The 20,662-nt window shown below is 40.6% G+C and overlaps 3 protein-coding genes and 2 non-coding genes across 10 annotated transcripts; 4 read left to right on the plus strand and 1 right to left on the minus strand.

The window, feature by feature from the left end:
- Nucleotides 1-181: 181 nt before the first annotated feature.
- LOC103972293 (uncharacterized) lies at nucleotides 182-4,799 on the plus strand. Of its 5 annotated transcripts, none has more exons than XM_009386583.3 (2): nucleotides 182-638; nucleotides 3,230-4,799. In XM_009386583.3, exon 1 carries the CDS (start codon nucleotides 249-251, stop codon nucleotides 579-581), a length of 333 nt encoding a protein of 110 aa, XP_009384858.2. In that variant the 5' UTR covers nucleotides 182-248; the 3' UTR covers nucleotides 582-638; nucleotides 3,230-4,799. The 5 variants fall into 5 exon arrangements, 3 of the variants coding, with proteins under 3 accessions (XP_009384858.2, XP_018675850.2, XP_018675849.2); XM_018820305.2 differs by lacking the exon at nucleotides 3,230-4,799 and adding an exon at nucleotides 846-2,708; XM_018820304.2 differs by lacking the exon at nucleotides 3,230-4,799 and adding an exon at nucleotides 2,289-2,708.
- Nucleotides 3,073-5,989, minus strand: LOC103972295 (O-fucosyltransferase 28-like). Its single transcript, XM_009386584.3, has 8 exons — nucleotides 5,431-5,989; nucleotides 5,026-5,098; nucleotides 4,854-4,924; nucleotides 4,681-4,769; nucleotides 4,474-4,606; nucleotides 4,159-4,388; nucleotides 3,598-4,074; nucleotides 3,073-3,523 (listed from the first exon to the last, which is right to left on the minus strand). Exons 1-8 carry the CDS (start codon nucleotides 5,881-5,883, stop codon nucleotides 3,319-3,321), a joined length of 1,731 nt encoding a protein of 576 aa, XP_009384859.2. The 5' UTR covers nucleotides 5,884-5,989; the 3' UTR covers nucleotides 3,073-3,318.
- A 6,344-nt stretch (nucleotides 5,990-12,333) lies between these two features.
- LOC103972296 (uncharacterized) lies at nucleotides 12,334-15,327 on the plus strand. Of its 2 annotated transcripts, XM_009386585.3 has the most exons (5): nucleotides 12,334-12,638; nucleotides 12,717-12,972; nucleotides 13,838-14,071; nucleotides 14,156-14,801; nucleotides 14,893-15,327. In XM_009386585.3, the coding sequence occupies exons 1-5, from the start codon at nucleotides 12,459-12,461 to the stop codon at nucleotides 15,002-15,004; spliced, it is 1,428 nt and encodes a 475-aa protein (XP_009384860.2). In that variant the 5' UTR covers nucleotides 12,334-12,458; the 3' UTR covers nucleotides 15,005-15,327. The 2 variants fall into 2 exon arrangements, with proteins under 2 accessions (XP_009384860.2, XP_065029616.1); XM_065173544.1 differs by having other exon boundaries at nucleotides 13,838-14,801.
- Nucleotides 15,328-20,412: 5,085 nt separating this feature from the next.
- TRNAV-CAC (transfer RNA valine (anticodon CAC)) lies at nucleotides 20,413-20,486 on the plus strand. The gene has a single exon. It is a non-coding gene; the product is annotated as a tRNA-Val (tRNA).
- A 78-nt stretch (nucleotides 20,487-20,564) lies between these two features.
- Nucleotides 20,565-20,638, plus strand: TRNAV-CAC (transfer RNA valine (anticodon CAC)). The gene has a single exon. It is a non-coding gene; the product is annotated as a tRNA-Val (tRNA).
- The last annotated feature ends 24 nt before the right edge of the window (nucleotides 20,639-20,662 follow it).

Here is a 20,662-nt window from a genome sequence, read left to right on the forward strand (position 1 = left end):
AGAAATGTAGATGTGACTTGAAATGACTTTAGATAGATGAATATTAAATTCACAATTTATGATTATTTTACAAAATAATTCTACATTTATCGGTGAGAATTAAAACGAAATTAATAATAATTACCACGTCACCGAATTAAAGACAATGCTCAGCTCCAAGGCCCGATGACGTCTCGTAGAGAGATGAGGGTGGTTCTTTGTTTTTGATTTGTTGGTCGCTCCCGACACCCGAGTACGAGCGAGCGAGCATGAATTGCCGGAGCCTGGAGGAATACTGGGCCTTCTACGTGAGCCAGCACTCGAAGCCGTCCACGCGGCGGTGGCACTTCGGCGGCACCCTTGCCGCCCTCCTCTGTCTCCTCCTCGCCGCCCTCCGCGGCAGCTGGGGCTTCCTTCTCCTCGCCCCGCTTCTCGGCTACGGCCCCGCCTGGTACAGCCACTTCTTCGTCGAGGGCAACCCGCCCGCCGCCTTCGACCGCCCGCTCTGGTCCTTCCTCTGCGACCTCAAGATGTTCGCCCTCATGCTCGCCGGGCGGATGGACCGCGAGATCAAGCGCCTCGGCAAGAGACCCCTCCTCTAGGTCTTCTGATCCCCCATCGGATCACATCACGATCCTCCGCTTCTCTTCTCGTTGTTGGTAAACGATCGACCATCCCATCAATCATTCCCTCCCTTTCTCGATTTGTGGCCTGTCTAATTAATTCCTTCTATGATCGCCGCGCACCTGATCATGATGATGATGATGATGATGATGAATAATGGTCTATCTCTGATTCGATTTTGCCATTACTTTCTTCTTGATTCTCCTGCTTTCTGCTCACAATGTTTTTTTATTGTTATTTAGATGATCGGGATGAGTCCAACTGGATAGTATCCTGTTTGAAGCTTGTGATTAGCACAGTACCGTTCGCCTTTATGTTCTTTTAAGTATATTGGATCACACCGCTTAGGAGAGTTGCTTGTTGGAATTGGTATGTTAATGTTGGTAAGAGTAGGGTAGCAGGATTGACGGACGAGGAGACCTGAGGAGGCGTCTGCATCTAGGGCACAATATTGCTTATTCTTTTATTATTTTGAAGTAAGAACTTTGTGTTTTAGAGAGGAGAAGTTGTTCTTTGTATCAGATGTGTTCATTAATCTTAGTATAAAATTAGTTGAATCTAAGCATGAGAAATTGATGATTGTATTACCAATCAATGGTGCTTTGCCTCTGATGGTAAGCAATGTTCACAGTACTCTTTGATAAAGACCTCTTTGATTTTTTGGTATGGGATGGATTAGAAGCATCCTTTCTGGTTTAGGCATGAAGAAAAATCGACTTTTCACTTATGTTCCATTAATTACCTATGATAATTTATATATCTTTTATCAGAGGAGATGCTTCGGAGTTTTCTCTTAGTTCATTGAAGTTCTTGTGAGAAGGTAACAGTAGACCTAATCAACAAATATATGACGACTTGTCAATAGATTTCTATAATGAACAACTAAAGTGATTTTTTCAAGAAGTGGATAAACATGGGACAGAGTGATTTGGTTCAGATTGTATGCTTTACTAGATCATTCTTTGAGACTTTTACATCTTGTTATCTCTGACTCTTACATTCATCAGGTTACTCGTCTTATATTAATTGTTCCCGAATCATCAGTAGAGATGCTTTCTGCTTGTTTTCTCCTGGTACTTCATCCGTGGACAATAATTTTAAAAGTTTATGACCACACTAATCTACATGGGCACAGATACAAGAACGTTATGGGCATCCAAATGACTAATTTGGAAGGGAGATTAAACGGAAATACAGGGTATGTGTGAGAAGATTAATTTATTGAGAAAAAAAATATATAACACTTGAATTGTAATGTTGTGAGAATGTGAAATGTTGACATTTATGTTCATAAGAAGCCTTAGAATGATAAAAGATCCAGTTTTTATCTTAGCATGTCGCATTGAGTATTGAAATAGGATAACTAGAGAGTTTGAGAAACAACTGACTCATAGATTAGCGGATACATGTCTGACATGTCTTGTGAGTTTAATCAAAAGAATCCATATGTTAATGGCCTAACAATGTTGTCATTCAATACAGTCAGGTATTTGTATGTCTTTCAATGTAATCTCGAAATACAATCTTTTTCCAACTCTGATTCAGATTTTGTCTTGATTAATGTGTTTTACAGGAGTGACTCTCTGTACTAATCTAGTTGAGACGATCCTTTTATGGTTATACGATGACGTATTCTTCATTTTTTATTTCATATGCTAACAACGTTTTAGAAGTATCGATTGCAGGCATAATATGAGCGCCATCTGAATTGCTATGGCCTAAACAGTAATGCTGCTGATCATGAATGTTGAGGGTTGATGTTTCGAGTCGATCCGCTATTGGTTCTCTGGTTCCTTTCCTTCCTGTGGTCTGTACTTAATAGTTGCAGAATGCTGTATGGTTAGTCGTGCATCTTGTATAGTTAGTATGTTTAACGTTATAGACCGTTTGCTCGAGATTATATATTAAAAAAGGGTACACTCAGTGCACGAGGCTCTCGCCAATGCAGAGTCTGGGGGAGGCTCAAGATTATACATTCTGCAGTTCAATTGTTGCTTTGCTACCCTTTGGATAATATGTTATATCAATTACAGTCTGTTCAATTGTTGCTTTGCTACCCTTTGGATAATATGTTATATCAATTACAGTCTATCTGGGATTTTGAAGTGCCTCATGTTTTAATCAGACCTGCATGCCATTAATTAGTATTCATGTTTTATTACTGGCACCTTTTCATCTCAATTGAGGCTTTGCTTAGTTTCATCATGGAACAGCATGAGAGCTTGTAGCTAAATATTTTGCTTAGTATCTATCCACTTGTGATTCTGCTGGGTTTTATTTGATTGCCATATTTTCTCTATTATTCAGTCAATTAGAATCATGTTGCTAAATATTGATAACATGCAGAAACTGTGTTTATAATGTCTACAGTGATAAAGGCAGTCCTTTTCAATCCATCAGACTGCAATTACAGAGCCAATTGGTTGCAATCGAATTAATTAGATTACGCAGAAAGAAATCATTCCTCACAAAAGAAAAAACAAAAACATTGTGATTTGTTTGCTCCTTCTCTAATTCCCTAGGATCATCAGGATTTAATTCAGCCTACTTGCAGCAGATTACAACTACAGTCTGTGAGCAAAATTTGGTAGGGTATTTTATACACCTGATCGTTGTTGGATTGCAGGACTCATCTGCTGGCAACTCGAGAGCTTCATCATCTTTACAGCCCGTGAGCTTCTCAGAACTGCCTTCGCTTCCTCCTCCTCCTCCGTCCTACCTGCTTTTGTATTCCTTCGTGCACAAACAACCGGGAAGAGGGTTGGCATAAAAGCACTCCTCGTGTCGTCGTGTTCGATGGACCTTCCTCTCGTACGGGCCCCCGAGCCTGTCGGCGTGATCCCTCTTCACCTGCTGCTGGAACTCCCCCCAGCTTATTCCACCCGAATCCAGCTGATCCATCAGCTTCACTAGCCTCTGCCTGAGAAGACATTTGCAGGCTGAAGACAGCTGCTCGGTGGCGAAATCATGATGGAGCAGAACGGCATCGCGTACCTGTCCGGGTTGATGGTCTTCCGAAACCCCCCCAACCTTCGATGCCCCTGCACTGCTTTGGCCATGTTGCCGTCGTAGGTGTACACGAACACGTCGCTCCTGAGGGCGACGATGTGGTCGAGGGCGGCAAGTCTGTTCTGGTACATCTGCAGCGGCGCCAATTCCTCGGCGGATGCCAAGCTACGGTGGGTGTGGATGTTGGGGTACTCTGCTTTCAACGCGCCCATGCTGTTGGCGCCGTAGATTTCTCCGGCCACGATGTAGATGCTGGTGGCGAAAGGGTAGCCCATTGCCTTGAGGAACATGGCGGCTTCGCGCGGTGTCATCGGACACCCTCCTTGGACGCGCTTCTCCCTGCTGTTGATGTCCTTCTCCTTCCAGTGCCTCACGCTGTACCTCATCACTCTCAGCTCTTCCGCCTCCGCCGCAGACAGGTTGTGGCTGCAGCCGGTAAACGACAGCATGTCCTTCTCGTATCTGCAACATCGTCATTCTAAGTTGTGTGTCCGAACGAAGACGAAGACTTCGTCGACGTCGACGTAAACGCTGTTTAGAGCTTGCCTTAGATGGAGTGCGATGTAGTGATTGCTGCCATTCCTCAACCTGTCAACAAGTCTCCGTCCTATCCGTTCGATGTCTCGTGTGTATCGAAGTGCTTGGTAGGTGGCACGGCAGCGGAGTCTCTGAATGGAAGGCGGGAGGCCATTGTTCGCGAGGCGCGAGTCGGTGTGCGTGAACTCTATCACCTTGCGCCTGCTCAAAATATTACCAAAGCTTCTGAAGTAGGAAACCTGCAACACGAGCAAGTGTCCTTCAGTGGAAGCAAGGAAGAAGAAGAAGAAGAAGAATTCCCCTCCCGGGTAAAGCAAACTTGACCTTAGACCACGAGATGGGAGCTCTCTGAAGCGGCTTGATCTTGGCGTACTGTCGTGGGAGGGAGTCGACCACCACGATGTCACCTTTGAGAGCTTCCTTGAAATGCTTCACATCAAATATGTCTTTGAATTCACTGCAGAGCTCAGCAGGAAAGAATCGCCTGAGACTGTGATGCCAACAAAGATACTCCTAAAACCATTCGAGTACCTTGGATCTGTCCAGAATGATTTGTGGTCTAAGAGGGGCACCACGAGCGTTGCGTTCATTAGTTTTGCTATGGCAACCATGTCACTTATCTGCAACTCGGATTTTTTCTTCTTTTTTTAGTATTAATCTCATAGAATTTAGCTCGAATTTAGAAGAAGAAGAAGAAGACGTACTCCCATTCTCATCTGATTGAGTCCTCCATTAGCATGGACTATTAGATAACCAGCTGTCGCATTACACGTCTCTATAACGAGCATTTCATCGAATGTTATGGATAAAGTTGACCGAGGAAGAATCGTAATTCCAAAATTACAATAGAAAAATACTCGGCATTGCAAAACTTACTGCAGTCACCCTTTGGACGAGATATGCATTGTTCGTAACCATTGTTGTTTGGATTCATCCATATCTCAGGAATCTGTACAGAGAACAAAGAAGAACAGCTTCAGAGTCAATGCTAGAAAGTTTATTTATGAGTAATTTCGAAAGGGCTGAGGAACAAATCATACACAAGAATTGAATTATAAGTGGATTAAGATGTTAATAAAATAAATATTTATAGAAGAGAGAGTATCTTAAAATCAATGATGCAACGATGGTGATGGTGATGGTGATGGTGATGGCACGACCGAGGCCCTTGGCATTCCATGATCATTACTAACCCAATGCCATCAACTCCGTTGATTGCAGAGAACATAAATGCAAGCATATGTATATGCGTAGGCTGATACGAAAGCAGAATCCGAATACCGGAGGATTTGGCCTTCTCTTTATCCTGGTCGTGTTCTCCAGCGTCCAACTCGACCACTCGTCACGAACGTTGCCGATCTGCACCACCACGTCCTTCCTCTCATGGGAAACACCGACGCGTGCAGTGCCTAAGAGCACGGTGGCAGCCAGGACCAGGAGGAGAACCAGCGGCAGCAGCCTCATCCAGACGTTAATACTCCCCCATCTCCCCCCGCCGCCCTTGCCATGCCTAAGCAGCAGCCTCCGCGAGACGGTACGCTTCAGTGCGCCTATGGGTCCTGCAGCCGGCGCGTGATCGTGATCGTGGGCGTCGGCGTCCTCGTCTTCCTCGTCGTCCGCGACGGTCCTCTCCGGATCAGTGAATTCCGGCAGCCGCCGCCTCGTCGGGCCGGAGACGATGGGGTTGTTGGTGGTTGCGCTCGAGGGAATGGCGCCGGCGGCGATCATCACCATGGCCGGTTGCACCAAGGGGGGTGGCCGGGAGTAGGGATTGCAGGTGGCGAGCGAGGGGTGGAGAAAACCCCGGGAAACTTCACGGTGATCGTTGGCGTCCGGGAACCGTCGCCTCTCTCTCTCTCTCTCTCACTGGTTCTGGTTTTGCCGCGAGGGTGGGAGAGGTGTTCCGGAAATAGAGGAGTTGGGACGTGGAGAGGTCAAGAGAAGCGCTCACTCGGGCTCACGTTTCTGCTTCTTCGGCGCGGGTATTGACTACGCCGTCTCGGACTAGGAGATGTAACCTTTAGTCGTGTGTATTAATAGCCAACTCGAATCTTAATTTAGGAATATTTAATACTCACCCCGTCCGCCTATTTATATTAGTTTGTACATTTGCTCGTTATCTTCCGGAAAGAATGAATGAAAGAATATACGATCTTGAAGCATATTTCATACAAAAATTACATCTCGGGCGAAGGGGCGAAAAGTAATATCTGATCACGGCATCCTTTCATAATATAATAAGATCTTTATCGATTAAGATAATTAATATCTCGAGGAAGCATTTTACTCCGGATTTATAAGCTACTCGCATCCTTCTCTTTAGAAGTTCTGAAAATCATCATCCGTGGGCTACTACATCTTACTGACCAAAATGTGTATTTTTTCACTCTCATAAATGTATTTACTAGATTGTAACTATGGGGCCAATACAACCCTCACTATATCCCTTAAGGCTTAGCAATATACTGAACTTATTGCACCATTCAACATCCTATAAACATATCCTTCCCATATCGAAGAGAAAGTTTTAATTTTTCATGATGCCTTAGGATGACCATAGATATTTCATCATCCGCATATAAGCCCTTATATGAGTACCGAATTCTTTGAGTTAATAATTTTCCTTACTTCTGTGAGCTTTGGTCGTTGAGTAATCCATCCCACTTTATACTATCTAACCCTTTACCAAGCACCCCCGCTTACCTTGAGCACCATCAAGTTTGGTTGTCAACGTTGAGCCATAACTCGAACTCAGCCATCCCAACTTTTGTGCGCAATGCATTCTTCCTAGCTTCCTTGTCCTCATGGTTTCTTTGGCGTGAAAGGTTGACCATTCCTCTAAATGCCAAGATTGGATGTTCGCTCCCCTGAGCGACTCATTTCCTTATATCTGAATGCCTATTTCCCCCAAATGGTCGTGTGTATTGGCTACCCTCAACACAGCTCCATTAGGTCCTTTAAGTTTGTATGCCAATTATTTCTATATGTGCTTGTCTGGCTCTAATATCACTATCACGGACTTAGCTGGTTTTGCCTAAATCACACGACCCCCTTATGTGTCTGTTCGCAAAGGGCTAATCTCCTCGAAACCTTCTATGGTCCTTTAAGTACATGCAAAAGAGAAAACGGGTTGGAAAAAATATTTTACTCATGATTTATAAGCAACCATTTTAACAAGCATTTTATAGGCAATGTAAATTATAAATATAGACTTCACAAGCTCTAAACGGTTGTACAACAAAGGGTCCAAGATAGTCCACTATAGATCGATATCCTTACAAGTGCCCACGTGACATAACATTCATTTACAAGCCTAAAATGACCACAAAAGCCAACTAAAATATGATTGTTAAGCCTACTGTTAGCCCTCTATATGCTGGTTGCACAAATAAAATTAAAAGACAGACATACATACACATTATATTGAATACTCTATTTATAGCTTTGTCCATAACACTACACTTTCACCATAGTAGATTTATATTAGTGTGTGTCAAGTTTTCTAACTTATACACCTCGAGCACATTTGATCATACTTCATCTTAGTAGATATATCTTGATGATAAACCTATTAAATGAATTGAACATCGTGTTCTGAACCCTCTAACATGTGCCCCGGAGCATATCTTGGGGAGGAGGGGACAAATAGTAGGGAACATATTGAAGATTAAGCACCATACAACACTTGTTTCTAAATGGAGGCTGGAATGTAAAAAAAATATCTCAGTCACTTACCACATGTCCACGCCCATGGACAATAGTTAAAGGGAGGTGGTTCGGGTCTATCTCCCCCTTGTCGCCCACGTGGACAATGTTGAATCCTGGATTTTCATGATGAAATCAATTGATGAGTTTATAGACTAATAAACATTTAATATAAGTGACGTAGGAGAAACTTTGATTATGGACTTGAATTATCGAAAGGCAAATCGTTGAAGTAGGAAAATCAAATGGTGAGTCGGAGAGCATCATATCAAAGATTGGATGTTGGGTCGAAGGATGAGTCGATGTGTTGGAGGATGGATTTCGTGTCATAAGTTTGAGCATTAGGCCAGAAGGATTAGGTATTGCACCAAGAAGATTGAATGTTGTAGAAGATCAATATACCAATAGATCGGGCAATACGCCGAAGGAAATGATGATGCACTGAATGTTCAGATGAAGTGCCGAATGAATAGATAACATGTCAGACAACGTGCTCAAGGCTTCATGATTATAATTAAAGTTATTATATCTTGATCGAAGTTATTCAAAACCAACGTCTGAACTATGCCAACTTAATTAAGAGCCCATTAGACTTGAACCAAGGTCGAATTGGGCCTTGGAAGGCCAATTCGGTGACCTAGGGTTAGGCTGGGTGATGGCACCGCTAGGCTCAAGTGGTGGTACCGCTTGACAACTGGAAAGTACTGTTTATGCTTTTTCAAGAACCTCGACGGTAGTACTACCCAGTAGCATGGTAGTACCACCCAAGCTGGTAATGGTACCACTAGAGCCTAGATTCCCAAGCTCTATTCGATGGTAGTATCACTCGACGCCGACAGTAATACTGCTAGTATCTCGAAAACTCATGGATTTAAATTTTTGGCTCTATTTTTGAAGCTATTTGGGATCTATAAATATCTCACTCATGCTTGCTTGGTATAAGCATAAAAACTTATGAATTGAAGTGTATAAACTCTATTGTGTCTCTTCCTCATTAAGTTTAGAGGTTATATTAGGAGGTGCATGATTTCTTTTGTAAAAGAGAGATGTAAATATTCTCTCTTGAAAAGAAAAAAGAGTTGTAACAAGAGTAGTTGATCTTCACCCATTAAAAAGAAGATTGGTAGTGAAAGTCAATTACCTTAAGAGAAGAGGAATCGAGCGTGGACGTAGGTCGGGACGACCGAACCATTATAAATTTGGTTTATATTTTTTTATACTTTTCTTTACTATTACTAACTGATTTAGTTGTTCACTATCTTTACTCATATTTTAAGTTAAATATATTTCTAATACGTATTTTTCTATCAAAATTTTTTAAATTGAAACTTTATTTTGAAAATACTAATTCACCCCCTCCCCGCTTCTTAGTGCCTTTACGATCCTAACAGACAAAATACCAAAGAAGGATGCTAAGGTAGTTGCAAGCTGTCTCTTCTACATATAATGTACAAGAGTTAACCCCCAGTGCTATGCCGAGTGACTCTCCTTTTAAGAAAAACTCATACCCGAGAAAGGACTTCAGACTAAATTGAATATCAGAGGGATTATATCGAGAAACTTCTTCCAACATCAATCTTAGTGCAGACGATGCCTCGGAAGCTTAGCCCCCCTCCTTGACGGCACCTCAGAGCCACTCCAGATCTACTTGGGAGCCACTAAGAATACTCTTGTACCTTTAGGTTTGGATCACATCGGGTTGACTCGAACATCGACAACAATATGCTCTAAGAGTATTGATCACCACGACATAAAATAAAATTAATTTTTAAATCTAAGTAAATAGTCTATAGATTATTTTATAAATAAATAGTTTGAATGATTACCTTCTTCACACCCAAAGTTCTATATTACAAGTTCTATATTACGACTCACAGTGTTAATTATACAGTAATTTAAATAGTTTTTAGAAATTATCCTTATTCTTATAAATTAATATTAAAAAAATCGTCCAACACTCATTAGAAATTTAGTCAAAAGTTTGTTAAATAGATTAGCCAATCAAATCATTTCTTGATATTCTAATTTCTAGTAATTAGTTAGCCGAACTCATACACTTAAAACATCCTTACATTAGTTTCTTAAAATTTCACTATCTAGTCTTAGCAATTTAATCTACTATGTTTCTCTTGTTTCATTTTTCATAACAAATATCTTTATCATCAATCTATATTCACGGAACATAAATTTATAATTCTTATATATAATTCTTATGCCTTCTATTAACTTCATGATTTTTTTTACTACTTGATCGTTCGAATCTTTTATAATATAATCTTTTTACTTTGGATTCTCGAACAATAATATCTAAATCAAAATTTTCTTTTGATTTAATCATTGAAAACACCATGAAGGCTGATAAATAACATTGAAGGATACAAATACTTATAATATTAAAAATATCTTCTCCTAAAACAAATTTTAAATCTGTTTACATTTATAATATTATTTTTAGGATCCTTATATATTGTAATACCTATACTATCCTTTTATAATATAATCTTTTTTACTTTGAATTTTTGAATGACATCATCTAAATCGAAATTCTTTTTTGATTTGATCATTCCTTCACACGAGCGACATAACCATTTATTACATTAAAAATATCTTCTCCTAAAATAAATTTTAATATTATAATTGTGTCTCTAAAATATTGTCACATTTATAGTGTTGTTCTTAACATCCTTAATTATAGTAATATATATATACTATTTCTCTTTTAACTTTTTTTAATATACTAAAATTTAAATCCAACATTATCAATCATATCTAACTTTAGTAAGAATATTATTAGCTTTATAAAAAAATATTCTGTTAAAATAATTATGTTTTAAAAGGGTGTGCTAGTATTACAAGTCATTTCTTTACGAATTACGACTTAGGATACTAAGATTCGAACAATAAAAATAATTCCTCTTTCCACCGTATCGATGAGAGTCGTATGCAAACACAATGCAGTCCTTGGGTAATAGTTTTGTACAAATACTTGACTCTATATTCTTGCCTCCAAGTTAGGGTTAGCACGTAGAAGGATGTAACATATCCTCGACTTCCCACCACCATCCTACCAAACAAACAAATTAGAATAACTACCCAAAACATGCTACAATCTCATGGGTGTAAATTAAAAATAAATAAAATCTATAAGATTTGTCTAACCTTAATGTTGTTATCTTGGTGCCATTGATCGGAGAGTCAACACAATCCGATTTTATTCTGAAGGCGCAAACAAGTCCACACAAATTATGTGGGTATGATTTGAGCAGAAAGCTAGGGTGATAGGTGGACTCTTGAAGTGTTGTTGGCTCACGGTGATTGACCTGCGATCATCCCAAGGAGCACCTTGGCCTTGTTTGGAAGCACTCTGTATCGTTTCGAGGTGCTCCTTAGATGCACCGGGGTCCTGCACAAGCGATCAGAATCGAGAGATATCCCGATCAAACTTTTTTGATGCTTAAGTTAGTAGAGTAATTGGAGAGGGTTTAGTATGGCTCATAAGAATTTAGGTTGAGCTTGCTTGCTCCATCTGGTTTCGGGGGCTAACTTTTATACCTGATTCATTAGTGGACTAAGGCCAACCGTTCTTCTTCCCTTGAGTCTCTTGTATCTTTAGGGGCTCATTTACATCAACGATCAGTGAATATATCTTCTTAACGGTTGCGTTAGGAAAGGATGATTGAGGGCCCATCATTTATCACGGTATGAGCTTGCCTGAAATGGACAAGATATGGGGCTTGGTGTCAAGCGCCCGAAGAGAAAGGCTGGGTCGCACCGTCTAGGATTAATGCTCTATGTGATTAAGTGCTCGAATCCTTCCAAAATCATGGCCAAGAGCGACAGGTCAATGGCATCCGAGGACATGATTAAGGGAGAGGCTGAGAAGATGGGCTTGGTTGTCATGCATTGATGGTCAACTTGTACGATTTCGTTAGGGATCATGCTTCGGTCAATGGACATGTGAGGGGGCGGCACAAGCTCTTACGCACATGTTGACTCTAAATGGCGGCTCACGATTGGGCAAGTCAGCGATGCAATGCTCGTATTATCGCTTTCTCTATTACTTAGAATACTACCCAAAAAACACGATCGGTATACATTGCAGCTGAAATATTAAATGTCATCCAATCATAAAAGATGAGAATACACCCCTCATAGTTTTAAATTATACACAATATTATTGTTTTGTAGCATTGTATCCAACCTTTTGTTATATTTATGAAAATAATAAAATTTTTTTGTCTAAATTCTATTCGCATATATAATACAAGTGATATAAGTAAGACTTCTTTTTGTTCGATTTTCTTTTTTATTTTTATATTTAAATTCGTTTCATGTCTTTGCCTCAACAATACAAAATAATATTATTGTGTATTTGTGGATGAACCAACGTCTCTTAATGTGGGTTGCGTCGTCCCGGATAAGACGTTTTAAATTTGGGACGCTCCCGCTCTTTCCATCACCTCCGCCTTCCATATTCCCACTCTCCCCCTTTCCTCCCTTCTCTCCTACTCTTTCCCTCCTCTTTTAACCCACTGCTCCCACATATATACCTCTCGATCCCTCGTGATGGGCTCGTCTCCCGTTGTATCGGTCGATAGCCAGCGATGGCCAAGCACGGCGGCGGCAAACACAGGAAGCCGGAGAATCTCGGCAACGGGAGGATCACCCCCGTCCAGATCGCCTTTATAGTCGACCGATACCTCGCCGACCACCACTTCACTGCCACCCTCGCCGCATTCCGTTCCGAAACCTCCGATCTCTTCTCCAAAACCAAGGTCAAAGAGGTACCGTTTCTCGTCCATCTCTCCTTCCCTTATTTGTCGTCTTGCCGTGGTAGCACTAAGCTCGGGTGGGCGGTGCAGGTGCCGAAGGGGTTGATGGGACTGGACGAGATGCTGGACGAGTACATCAGCCTCAAGGAGCAGCGGGTGGTGTTGGATGAGGATAGGCGGAGGGTGGAGATGGCTTTGCAGGGGATGCAGGAGGTGCTGCGGTTGTACCACTCCACTGGGACCGCACATCTCCCCCCGCAACCTCTCCTCCCTTCCCAGTTCGTGGCCGTCCCCTTGACCCCGATCCTTCCCGCATTGTACTCCGGCACCAGCGGATCCCCTGCAGGTACATAACCTCGGGCTCCAAATCTCTCCATATTCATCTCCTGTTGTTTGTCACCGATGCTATTCAACTGTTTGCTGTTTTGCTCCTAAGAAACGGTAAAAACAGCAAGGAAGATATAGGTCTGCATTATTTGAAATATACATGGCACCAATCGATGTTCACGAGAGATGTATGAGTGTATAAATGCTAGTAGTTGGGTCAATTTATGTCTATCAGTTGAAATATAAAGGTTAATCGACATGTTGACGAATTGGCAATCGCCAATTCATGATCTACTGTTGAAAGCAAACCTTGGTACAATGGTAAGGCTGCTCTTTTTTGGCATGAGAGACCAATTCGAGTTACAGAAATAGACTCTCTATATTTAGAGGTAAAACTGCACATATATATTGAGTATCCTTAGATCTCGTATTGATGGAGGCCTCTGCATCTCCCCAAACCCCTCTTATTGATGGGAGCCTTTTTTTTATGAATTGATAATATCAATGACAATAATCTTTTGGTGTCTTGTTGAGAAATTAAAAAGTGATGATTATGACTCCTCAAATTTGATCCGTACATTTGTCCCTTTTCAAATGTTTTTTTGTGCACTACATAGGTCCATCTTTCAATATTTATAGAGTAATGAAGTCAATCTTTTTTTAGTTTGTTTGGATCTCCTATAGGGCCATTTATTCTATTGCTGCCTCCTCAAATTGGGCAAAAATCATGGATGTAATGGATGAATTTGGCATTTCAAATTTTGAAATGGATCCATTTATGCCATTGTCTGCTTCATGAGAGCCTGTTTGGAATTGTTATCACTTCGAAATGTATGATTTCACTGAAATGCTCTTGATGGTTGTTTCATGTGCATGTCATACAGTAAATAGAACACCAGTCGTGAAGTATGCACAACCATCCATCAAGCTTGCTCACAAATTAGAAGCTAACAACTCATCACCGATGCCTAGTTCTTCGAATGGCAGCAAGAGAAAGGCCTTGAAGATGTCTTCTTCGAATGGCAGCAAGAGAAAGGCCTTGAAGTTGTCTACAAACTTTCCTTTAGACCCGAAGAAACCGCGTACTCAATCACCTGCTGCATCATCTGCAACTGGAGGTGGTAACATCATTTTTAAGAGCACTTATGTACACTTTACAATGTTCTTGTTCACAAGAATTTATATTTTCCTTGCACCTTCAGATGTTGCATTGTCCTATCAAGAAACAGTGGCCATGAGAACTTTTAAAAAGGTTGATATTTCAGCTTCCAAGTCAACACCAACTAATTTTCCGACAAATAAGCCTCCCGTTCGAGGTTTGCCTGTGGGAAAAGGCTTGTTCAGTCAACCATCTGATTGCCAGGTCGATTCCTCCCCCAGAACACCTCCACAAGCACTCCAATCTCAAGCTCATGAATCAGATTCCCCATCGGACAATACACCTTTAGCGATCACTGATGGTGGCAACTCCAAGCAGCAAATTGTTCCATTCAATTGCTCCACATTTGCTTCTGAAACTCTCATAGTCAGCCCTATAAAACATGCAGGGTGTTGTGCTGTTGAGAGAAGCTACCATATTTCTTCACCCTACAATCTAAATTCAAAGAGCAAAAGGGGGCATATAAAAGGGAAATTAGACTTTGATAACCCTGACATCGAGACAAGTTCAGAAGAACCAGTTGCTGTTGACAGTTTGACACCTTCAACTGAAGGGGAAATGTCTGGGAACTTTGAACTTGATCTTCCAGATTTAGACATCTTGAATGGTGATTTCTCCTTTTCGGAACTTTTAGCTGATATCAATCTCGACTGTGATGGACAGCATTCATTTGCTCATTCAGTTCTAAGGTAAAGACTCCATTCTTGCGTTACTTTTGGAAAGTCTTTTCAGTGTCTATCTTCTTCTTGATTCATGTTTAACTTTGCAAACTAATGCCAGCCAGGAGGATGATGCTGGAAATGGATGTTCGAAGTCAGATCAATTTGATTGCTCTTCTGTGACACCAATCGATGTGGTCTCTGACAATGATGCGAACATTCAAGGTTATTAAACTCATTCTTCATTTGAAATGCTCACATACTTAATTCTCACCTGCCATACATTGCATTCCATGAAACCAGATCCAGATTGTGTAACCTCTGTGAAAACTGTAACTACTTTTGCCAAAATTCCAAAGTCCTCTGCTTCTCTTCATCTATCACAAGATTGATTGAGCGTCACCTAGTAAGGTCTCATTGTGGATCAATTTACAATTAGAAGTGGAAGATATGCTTCATATGATCAAAAAAATTCACCAGCAAATGAATAACTAGTCTGCAAGTGCTAACTGAAGTAATTTTCTTTATCTCCCATATTCCATGTTCAATTTATTCTTTCTTACTCATTTGTGTCTCTGTACGCTAAGAATCATTCAGAGTTTATGGGTTATTTCTTTTCAATGGATGAATTCTTTCTGTCTCCTTTTTTTGCATGTGTTCTTTGGCTCAAATGGATCTTTTCTGGTTGATTTTATTTTGGAAGTGATCCTTTGAGGTTCAAACATCGTGGAAAAGACTTTTGCTAGCTTTTATGAGTGTTAGTCTGTTGAGCTCTTGTACTTAGCTAACTTCTCAATAACCATAAAACTATAATTTCCATTTACAAGGTCATTAATATTTGATCTTTTCCTAAGGCTATTAAGATAACGAAGACACGATCACAAACTTATTTGTTTAATTTGTTGGTGCCCTTCTTACGTTCGTTTTAGTTACTTGAAGATAGCCAGAGGATAACAATGATGGGAACCTTTTATTATGTAACAATATAACACATATAAATACTACTATACGTGGAATCTGATCCGAGTTTGGATTTTGATATAATAATAGACCATATCTCATAGTCATCAATCAACATCTAAATGATTAATAATCAAGCTGATCTGTGGTCACCAGACCGGTTCACGGGATTTCCGGTCGGACTGGCGGGTCCGGTCGGTCCTTATACATCTCCACTTATCAGGTTAGTCCACAAATCTCGAGGTGTGATGGACGGTTTTGATAGTCCGAATTGTTTCCACCGGCTTGACGACCCTATAAATCGTAAACCCCGAAGGGTCTCCGCTGATCGCGTTTCTTTGGCACCCCCGGCGACGACGAATTCCTTGCTACTGAGGTCTTCCAATCCCCTGCCGATCTCTCTTTCTTGACTCTTGCGTCGGAGGTTTTCCAATCTATATCGGCTTCTTTTTGCTTTTTGATCCCTCAGGCAAAGCTTCCTCGCACGGTTAATCCGAGCGCCCGCGCCCCTTCCAACCGATCTCGAGAAAGAGAAGGTGCAATATCTTTCTACCTCATTTGATTCGAATTCGGATGAGGGAAATGGAATCATAATTAGCTTCCTGTTTGTTTGATATCAAATCTGGTTTCCTGGATTTGTCAGATTCTTGCTGCATTGACAAATGCCTGGTTTTATGCTCTTAATCTACTCTTTTGTCAGCAATACACGCTTTGATTTTTAGGGTGTTTGATGAAATCTGGCACATTTCGGTTTGTGTTTATAAATATGGAGGCCGGATTCATCTCATCAATTTAGCGGACTAGTCATAGATCCTTGTAACGTGGCCGTGAGTCTGGAAAAGAACTGTCGTCTACCGGGCTTCCGACCCCCATGCCTCGGGCGGAGGCAGGGTCGAGTTTCCCGATCTCTCTGCCTTGGTGAAGGTGGGGGTTGGACTTCTTGACCTCTATGCCTCGGCGTAAGACAGAGGTCGAGTTTCTCGACCTCTCTTAGGCTTCCATGGGTGCTGCGTGGATGTGTGAATCGAGGGATACGAACAGCAGACGACAAGGGTGCGCGGCAACCCGTGGCGAGGAGGGTGGTTATGGAGGGTCAAGTATCCACCGAGGAGCGATGGTGGGCGGAAGAGTTGGATCGTGTGGTCTCTCTTTGGATGCGGGAAATTTTCGGGTCGATGGGTAGCGAAGCAAGGAAGCACTATCTCTCTCTATGCCTCGGTGAAGCGGGGGTTGGCTTCATGATCCTCTGCCATGATAAAGGCATGTGTTTGTTTTTCTGGCCTCCATGCTTGGGGGAAGAGGGTTAGGTTTTTCCGATCTCTCTCCCTGAATGAAGGTGATGACCAGACTTCTCGGCTTCCATGCCTAGGCATAAGCCGGGGGTTGGGTTTCTCGACCTTTTTATTTCGGGCGAAGGTGGAGTCTCTATCTCTTTTCTTATTACGTGGAGGCCTAATTTTCGGTATGGAGAGTCGTTAGGTAGTAATGGAGTGACTCCCTTGGGTTACTTCTCAACTTTAATGTCGATCCTCATTGGAAACTTCATGATGTAGTAGTTTAACATTAACGCCCTCAGTTTGTTCAATGTGGGTCGGGCCTATAATCGCGTTGTATGCTGAGGGGATATCCACCATAATGAAGTTACCTAGTATTGTTTTGGAGCAAACCTCGTTTTCGAATATGACATGCAGATTCATGATCTCGAGAGGCAAGATAGAATCGCTAGTGAACCTCATCAATAAAGAAATTATAGAGGTAAGGTTGTTAGTTGATAGTTTGAGTTTTTAGAAAGCATTAAAGTAGAGGGTATCAACATAACTATCTATGTCAATTATGATCCTCTTCACCCGAGCATTAATCATTAATACAAAAATTATCTAGGCATCGTCATGATTTAAGTCAAGATATTTAGTTTCTTTCTCCTTGAAGGTTATCTCTAAGTCATCTTTCATCCTCATGTGTTTTTTAATGATAATTTAAGTATAAGCCTTACGACCCAATGAGTTATCTCCCTTAGAAGTAGGTTCTCCAATGATAACATCAATATACCTCTCCACCAACCCTTGAGGTCGAGGTGGGGGTTCTCGATGTTTTTAGATGAACTACTAGAGGTGTCCTTAATATATGAGTTCTTCATTTTGTGCTTTAAAGTCATGACAATCCTCCATGTCATGATCATAATCCCGGTGAAACCATTAATATTTGGACTTATCTCTTTTTGCCAATGGGTTTTCATTGGGTAAGGGTCTTTTAAGAGCCCATTCTCTTTTATATACAATAAAACTTCAGTTCTAGTGAAATTTAGAAGGGTCAACTTGGACCTTGGGTGAGGTAACTCGGGTCATTTGTTTCTCCTTCGCCATAGTGACCTCAGAGTTGGGATTGATTGTGGCTACTCTTGCTTCAGCCTCTTATGTAACTCCTCACTTACTTGAGACCATTACCTTGATGGTGATGTATTAATTGGCCCTTTGAAGTGCCTCTGGTAAATTGTTGATGGTCTCTCTATGAACGATTGGAAGAGACGAGTGGGCTTTAGCCCAATCAGAAAGGTTTATATTATGAGTGACGGATGGGCATCTAGCATGCCTCAAATCTCACTCACGAATCAGGTGACGAAGTTTGTGAGTGTCTCTTCCTCCTCCTATCGGAGTCTGAGAAGTGTTGCCATTGATGGCCACAAACTTATATTCCCGAGGAAGTTAAGTTCAAACTCTTTAATGAGTAGGGTAAAAGAACTGATGGAAAGTGACTTTAGATGGGCATAACATTCTTGTGTTGGGCCTCTTAACATGGTCGAAAAGGTGTGACACATCAGTGCATCCGAAGTGTCATACAATGATATTTGGGCACGAAAAGATATAATATGCTCTATCGGGTCAGCGCTGCTATCTATCGAATGTTTTCAAGGATAGGAGGCGAAGGTTCATTGGAATTGATTCCTCTTGGATTTTTTGGGTGAACAACGATTGACTCAAGATGGGGTCAATCATCACTTTCCCTTTTGATTATTAGAACTCTTATTGCATCTCCTCCAAATATCAATCCATCTATTGTAGTTGGATTTATAAGGAATCCTCCATCGATTTGGGTCTCGGTTTCGGGGAAGGTAGAGTGGTGGTGCAATTCATTAAATTTCATGATTATGGACCAAAGTGCCACCTGGATTGATAGTTCGATGGGTCTTGGGCTCTCCTGGGATGTCAGCATTATGTCGGGTCGGGGAACCTTGACGGGTGCCGATCATGGTGGAGTCAGTGATGGTGATTGTGCTAGTGGCATTGCTTGTTGGGTTAACTAGGGCAAAAGTGGAGCAATAACTTGTAACATGTTTGGTAGTGTCTATACTTTTTGAGTGAGATTTAAGAATACCTTAGCGGGAACTAAGCAAGTGGCTTGGGGTTGTTCCTAAAGGTGAGAGAGTTGTCATTGAATAAATGTCAGTATCATATCAACGTTTGTATCGAGGTGGATGCACGTATGTGTGAAAAGGATGGTTGATGTCCCCTTAGATGAAAGTACTATGAGTTGAGAGCAAAGCCTTTTCACTCATTAGGAGAGTTAATTGATGGTCGTTCCTATGACATCGTGTCCTTCTTCTACTACCAAAACGATGAGAGAAGAAGTCGTTAATATCTTGGCCAATCCGACATGGCCTAGACTCATATGTATAGGGTTGTTTAAGATGCATTCGATGTGAAAACATTGAGCTCTCGAGGTATCACTTACATGAAAATCCTAGTCGAGAGAGATTTTTCAACTCGACCCATCTAACGATCAAATTAGTAACCCGATATATATAAGTGAAGACATGAGTAGTAAAAAAAAGTCAACCCCCTTTTCTGGAGATGAACTTTTATACTGATCGTAAAAGAGTAAAATATTTTATGAAATATTCTTAACGGGGGCAACCTTTAACTATCTTTAACCGCCTCCCTTTCATTAAAAAAAAAAAAAAGTTGAACACTATTTGAAAAATTTTATTAAATTAATGATTATATAACTACTGTTAGTCATATTAATAATATACTTATTAAAGATATATGACTTTGATAATTACGTGAAAGGATTTGACATAATAGTCTTTGTTTAATGATTTATTAAATCATGAAGTTTATTTATGTTAGAAGGGTAAAGTGGAGAATGTCAAAATTAATACAACTCAGATGACCATTAGGTTTCATATGACATTTAATGATGATTAATAAATTATTTAAATCTTATTGATGTATGAGAAAAGATAAATTTAATTTGAATTATCATATCTATTAATAATAAAATATGTGACTCGTGTCTTTATAATAGATAAATTCTAACTCTGATTTAATGTCTTGATAAATATATTCTTTCTATCTCTATAAATTCAAAATTAACTCCTCCCCATTTAACTAATAGAGGATATGCAATATAATATGTCAAATCAAGGGATAAAAAAACCTAAAATTCTATCTGAATATCTATCAATAAATTTGATTTCCTCTTTTAAAACATATATTGATGGATCAATGTATATTTTTTGAATTTAATTAATTTCATGATAATTATTAAGTCTAAAGATCATGAAATATATGTTTTCGATCTATGGACCAAACCCACCGTGAGTGCATCTTTCAGTAATTAACCGAGACAGTAGTTTTATTATATCAAAAGATTTATGAGAAGAATTAAGCACCGAGTTTGTGTCTGGGTGGTGTAGTTGGTTATCACGCTAGTCTCACACACTAGAGGTCCCCGGTTCGAACCCGGGCTCAGACATTTTAATTGTTTTTATATTCTATATAACTGTTAATCAATGACTAATGATATTATTTTAATTAAGAATGAAACACTGATGTCTGGGTGGTGTAGTTGGTTATCACGCTAGTCTCACACACTAGAGGTCCCCGGTTCGAACCCGGTCTCAGACATTTTAATTGTTTTTATATATAGTC

Source organism: Musa acuminata, chromosome BXJ3-11, assembly GCF_036884655.1.
Source record: "Musa acuminata AAA Group cultivar baxijiao chromosome BXJ3-11, Cavendish_Baxijiao_AAA, whole genome shotgun sequence".
Lineage (NCBI taxonomy): Eukaryota > Viridiplantae > Streptophyta > Magnoliopsida > Zingiberales > Musaceae > Musa > Musa acuminata.

Coding starts and splice junctions, on each gene's coding strand:
- LOC103972293 (XM_009386583.3), top strand. CDS start 249: ATGAATTGCCGGAGCCTGGAGGAATACTGGGCCTTCTACGTGAGCCAG.
- LOC103972295 (XM_009386584.3), bottom strand. CDS start 5,883: ATGGTGATGATCGCCGCCGGCGCCATTCCCTCGAGCGCAACCACCAAC. Junction 5,099..5,430: donor AGAGAAGGCCAAATCCTCCG/GTATTCGGATTC, acceptor TTCTCTGTACAG/ATTCCTGAGATATGGATGAA. Junction 3,524..3,597: donor AAGACCATCAACCCGGACAG/GTACGCGATGCC, acceptor ATGTCTTCTCAG/GCAGAGGCTAGTGAAGCTGA.
- LOC103972296 (XM_065173544.1), top strand. CDS start 12,459: ATGGCCAAGCACGGCGGCGGCAAACACAGGAAGCCGGAGAATCTCGGC. Junction 12,639..12,716: donor CCAAAACCAAGGTCAAAGAG/GTACCGTTTCTC, acceptor TGGGCGGTGCAG/GTGCCGAAGGGGTTGATGGG. Junction 14,802..14,892: donor TTTGCTCATTCAGTTCTAAG/GTAAAGACTCCA, acceptor AACTAATGCCAG/CCAGGAGGATGATGCTGGAA.